The 4,706-nt window shown below is 41.4% G+C and overlaps 1 protein-coding gene across 1 annotated transcript; it reads right to left on the bottom strand.

Annotated features, from left to right (window-relative positions):
* Positions 1-604: 604 nt before the first annotated feature.
* LOC119650306 (peritrophin-48-like) lies at positions 605-1,989 on the bottom strand. The gene is made up of 2 exons (XM_038052951.1): positions 1,860-1,989; positions 605-1,751 (listed from the first exon to the last, which is right to left on the bottom strand). The coding sequence occupies exons 1-2, from the start codon at positions 1,867-1,869 to the stop codon at positions 805-807; spliced, it is 957 nt and encodes a 318-aa protein (XP_037908879.1). The 5' UTR covers positions 1,870-1,989; the 3' UTR covers positions 605-804.
* Between the last annotated feature and the right edge of the window lie 2,717 nt (positions 1,990-4,706).

The following is a 4,706-nucleotide window of genomic DNA, read 5'->3' as shown; positions in this document are numbered from 1 at the left end:
GACAAACGGGCTAGCTCTCTGACCATGGGGAGGTGTTCAGTTGGTAGTCTGACGATGTACCGCTGCGGAAGTCCAACATCCTGTACGTAAATCCGTTCGCCTACCCCACCCCAAAAACAAACTTGACTACCACTTGGCTTTCCATTTCCGCAAGAGGGAGAGGGGTACTCTCCAGAGTCCAACCATTTTACTTCGTTTAGACCCAGAATGGTCAGCTTGTTTTGATGGAATTCCCGCTCTAGTTGGAGAAGGCAAACATTCTGAGGACCCCGGTTCCGTTGTCGGGGAGCGTGCGCATATGCCAGAAACCAATCATAGTCCGTTTTCGATAGCTGAAGGTGTTCCGCGTGTTGACAGTTCTTATCCGAGGTGTTGTTGACGTTTCGGTAGTTGTAGAGTTTCAAAATTTGGAAGTTGTTAGTCCACAAATTTCTATCTATTTTAGTCGCCTCCTACGACAACCAGGGAAGACTTTGAATGTATTTTTGCAACTCCAACTTAAAGGACAAGTCTATGACAAAGGAGAATGACACAAGCGGTCAAGCTTGGTCGACCTGGTTTCTAAGAGGGACAATTGTTGTAGCTGAACCAATAATATTTCCCATTGATGCAGAATATCTGATTATTTTATTTTAATTATTTTCTAAATAAAATGGCTACAAAGACTTTAAACAGTTTATGCAACTCCGTATTTATCTAAGGGAATGCCAAGATTACAGAAACTCAGATAATTGTGAAACCTTTCTAATTTATTTGTGTGGCCTTCGTGACAGAAACTGCAGATCGTCCGATGTATCTTCTAAATCATGAGGAACACATTTTCTTCGTTGTATTGAAGGTAGTACCTGATGGGCACGTCTTCACCTTGGCTACGTTGCCTTGGGTACACTCATAATATTTTGTTCTGTCAGGATGTGGAACATTCACTGGGGAGCTAGAGCCATCCCATTTTAAATCTTCACAAGTGCAACTACTGGCTTTTGTTAGAGAACAAGCTCCTTTCTCAAAGTATCTTCCATCTGCACAAGCAGTCCAGTATGGGGTTGATTCGTCGACACAATAGTAGTAGGCTTTGCAATAGTAGGGATCCGGGACAAACTCCTTGGCTTTTCCTTTGCAAATAGTCTCAATGTTCACTAGTAAATCGGAGTTGGAATTAGGAACTTTGCATATATCACCGGTGTTATGCAAGCAAGATTGAGTGTGTGCGTCAAAGTACATTTTGCTGGGGCATTTTAGGCTTGCGATAGTGTCTCCAAAGCATTCGTAGTAGTATTCACAATTTTCTTTGTCAACCCACTTTCTATTTTTGTATTTTGCCTGAGAACAATCGGGTGGGTCATCACTGCAGATATATTCAGTATCAGGAACGCACTCTCGTAGAAGGGGGTTGAACAAATAATCCTTTGAACAGGCAGTTGGTGTGCTGCTGGGTCTTAGATCCGAGTCACATGTATAACGCAATTTGCAATCAGGGTCAGGAGCTGGAAATTCGTCTCCCTCACTAGTACATTTTGTTATCGGTTCAGTGTCAAAATTGAGGGTACAGCTTCTTGTTATTGAATTAAATTTCAGGGATGGTGGGCACTCATATTCCTTGGGATCTCCTGTCTCACTGAAACATACCTTGTAATGGGATTCATCCTTGCCAGGATATGGAACATATATCTCCTTTCCTGCGCATGTTGGACTATGCTGAGCGCTGGAATGGAGGATCCCCAAAGTTGATATAAGTATTCCTAAACTGATTCCTAAATAGAATGAAAAGTGTTGATATTTTTTAGAATTAAATGGGTCACAAAAAATAATTTCAAGAGAATTTAAAAAGCACGACTTCCTTATTTTGGCAGACATTTTACCTAATTTCATTGTGCTATATACGCCCAAATGGGACTTCTCACTACGGCAGGATGTTTTTCTTCTCACAAGTCGCACGACTATAGGATCCCACTAACTATAGGTATAGACTGCAATCTCATGTGATGTTCGCCTTTTTATAGAATCACCGAATTAATGCCAAAAATTAGATAATGAAATCCTAGCTTTATTATAATTCAATTCTGAGAAATTTGATAATTATTTTCGATGTACATTTTGATAAGGAATTATCAAAATCAAAGATTCAAGATAACTTAATTAAGTCCGCTTGTGAACAGTACACGTAGTTTCCAGAGATTCTGCCATTAAATTCCAGGAAAATCATTGATATTACTCGTGTAGGGGTGAAGGTTTCGAAATAAAATTGAAACAATCATAGTTGGTTTTTTACCTTTTTGTAGTTGGAAAGTTTTGGAATAATGTAGAAGTTTGGTTTTTGAATACCGTAGCATTGTGCTAATTTGTATGGTCAAGAAAGTACGACATGTGCGCTACTTCATTTGCCTTTCCCAGAGACAATTTTCCAACGAAATGCATTTAATAATAATATGAAATATTATCTTTGTTTGTCCCATTTTAACATCCCTTAACTTAGCTTATATCCAATATATAATATTTAAAACGATTAATTTTGTTTTTTTTGTTTTGTATTTAAAAACACCTAACAATTGGTAGCTTTCCCCTAAACCCTGAAATTCATTTTCCTTTGAACAAATTTCAATTTGTATTTAGGATATTAGTACCACGAGAATTTTTTCAAAGAATTTTTGAGGAATATTTTCTTCCAATAAATAGAAATTAACATTCTCCTCTGTTTATCTGAGTGAAGGCTGGCAAAGCCTCGTTCGTCAATAAATAGTTGCTACTTCTTCAAAAATATTGGGACTCCGAAAAATTAAAATCAATATATCACTAAACTATTAAGTCATTTTATTTCAAGTAATTTGGCTACGTCATTAAAATTATGTATTTATTAGGTTGTTCCCCCTTCGGACACCAGCTTGTCGTGGTGGTGGAGCCTGTAGTAGTTTACTAATTCACTAAGGGTCTCCAAAATATGAATATGGAAACGAAGGATTTAAACTCTTCAAGTGGGAAGAAGTCACCGACTTCGAATCCACACCCGACCATGAGCAATCATATCGCGGCCGAGGTGCAGATTTTGGAGGCCTCACCACATTCATACCCCTCTATAGACAAATCTGTAGAAGGCATGCTTTCCGACTCGGTGGAAAGCTTGGATTTACTGCCTACGGTGAAGTTAGCCAGAAAGGAAAGTACGGTAACTCTAAACTTGGGAGAAACTGGAAATTCTTACCGGGAAGAGCGAAACAAAGATAGGCTGGTGACTTGGATGCTACTGGTTTAACGACAGTATGTGAAAATGGATCCAAGCGGCTCGGATACCGTGAACCTCGGGAGGTCCTTAGTCGGCGGCAGAAGAGAGCACTGCGAAGGAAGATGAAGCACCTTGGAAATAAGGACATGGACGTGGCTGTATCGCTAGGTGCGGTAACGTCCAGAGAAATTGGACGCAAGGAAGCAGAATCGCCGGCGGAAAGTGGGAATAAACAGGAAACCCCGGTGAGATCCACACTGGACGCACCAGATTCTTCTGTCAGCGGTAATGCGCGCAAGAAGCGTAAGACCAACACATCTATTGTGGCCAACGCTTTGTTGTGCTCCGCACCAAGGTTTACATTCATGCGTCACGCGATGATTAGGACCGGTGTGCCGGGAGGTGATCAAATCAGCGAGAGAGATCTCAAAGAAGCTGGTCCCTCCCATAGGAATACGGACACGAAGGTGGGAAGGAAGAGGACATATGCGCAAGTTGCAGCCTCTGTTATGACTGCTGTTTCCTTCAAAGATGGCAAAATGTCAGAGGGACGATTTACTATCCTCCGGCAATTCCTGTGGAAAAAAATTCTGGAGCCTAGAACGAAGCCACGATTTAACAATTAAGGTTTCCGAGATGGGTTTCTCCATTTGGAGTGCACTGACGAGGCTGCCTGAAAGTGGCTCCAGCAGGCAATCCCGACTTTGAGTTCCGGCGGATGCGATGCAAAAGAAATTTTGTTTGTAATCTGTATGTGGTGTAATCTTTTAGACCAGCTGAAGGAAAAAATTCGTAAAAAAAGACCAGATATGCAGGTCTTAGTTTTCATCACGACAATGTACCGTGTCACAAGAACATTTTGATAATGGCTAAAATCCATGAATTCAAATTCGATTTGTTAGAGTATCCACCATATTCACCCTTAGCGACTTACTATCTATTTCCGGTCCTAAAAAATTCATGCTTGGAAAGGGTTTTTCATCAAATGATCAGGTCATAACCGCTGTGGAAGCGTATTTTTCAGCCCTTTCTGATTCTCACTTCAGGGATGGAATTCATAAATTGCAGTCTCGTTGGAACAGGTGTATTGATGTTCATAGAGACTAAACTGTACAAAAAAGTGTATTTCAAACCATAAAATTGCGTTTTTCTTACCGAACCGCAATACGTATTGAACAACCTGGTACCAGTGTTATTCTTGACATTTTCCTCCAGCCTCTTGCCAGGCGACAAGGAAACTCGCTTGAAGGAGTGCTCGCTTCGCCCCAGAATTCTAAAGGGGCCCTCGTATAGTGGTTCCAGCATACATCTCGAGGTCTCTAGGGGCATTGACTTTCGTGTCGGGAAGGTGGAAGCTTCGAAACCGGGTCTCTGAGCAGACGCAGCATGTCAGCGTCGCTAAACTCTGTACTAATGTCCAGCACGGCGGGGAGGGGCAGATTCACTCCGTATACCATCTCGTCCTATCAGTAGGCTGTGTGGAAGCGGC

The sequence above is a fragment of the Hermetia illucens genome, chromosome 2 (assembly GCF_905115235.1).
Source record: "Hermetia illucens chromosome 2, iHerIll2.2.curated.20191125, whole genome shotgun sequence".
Classification (NCBI taxonomy): domain Eukaryota; kingdom Metazoa; phylum Arthropoda; class Insecta; order Diptera; family Stratiomyidae; genus Hermetia; species Hermetia illucens.
The sequence above is the reverse complement of the archived record's forward strand: the minus strand, read 5'-3'. Positions and strand labels throughout refer to the sequence as shown.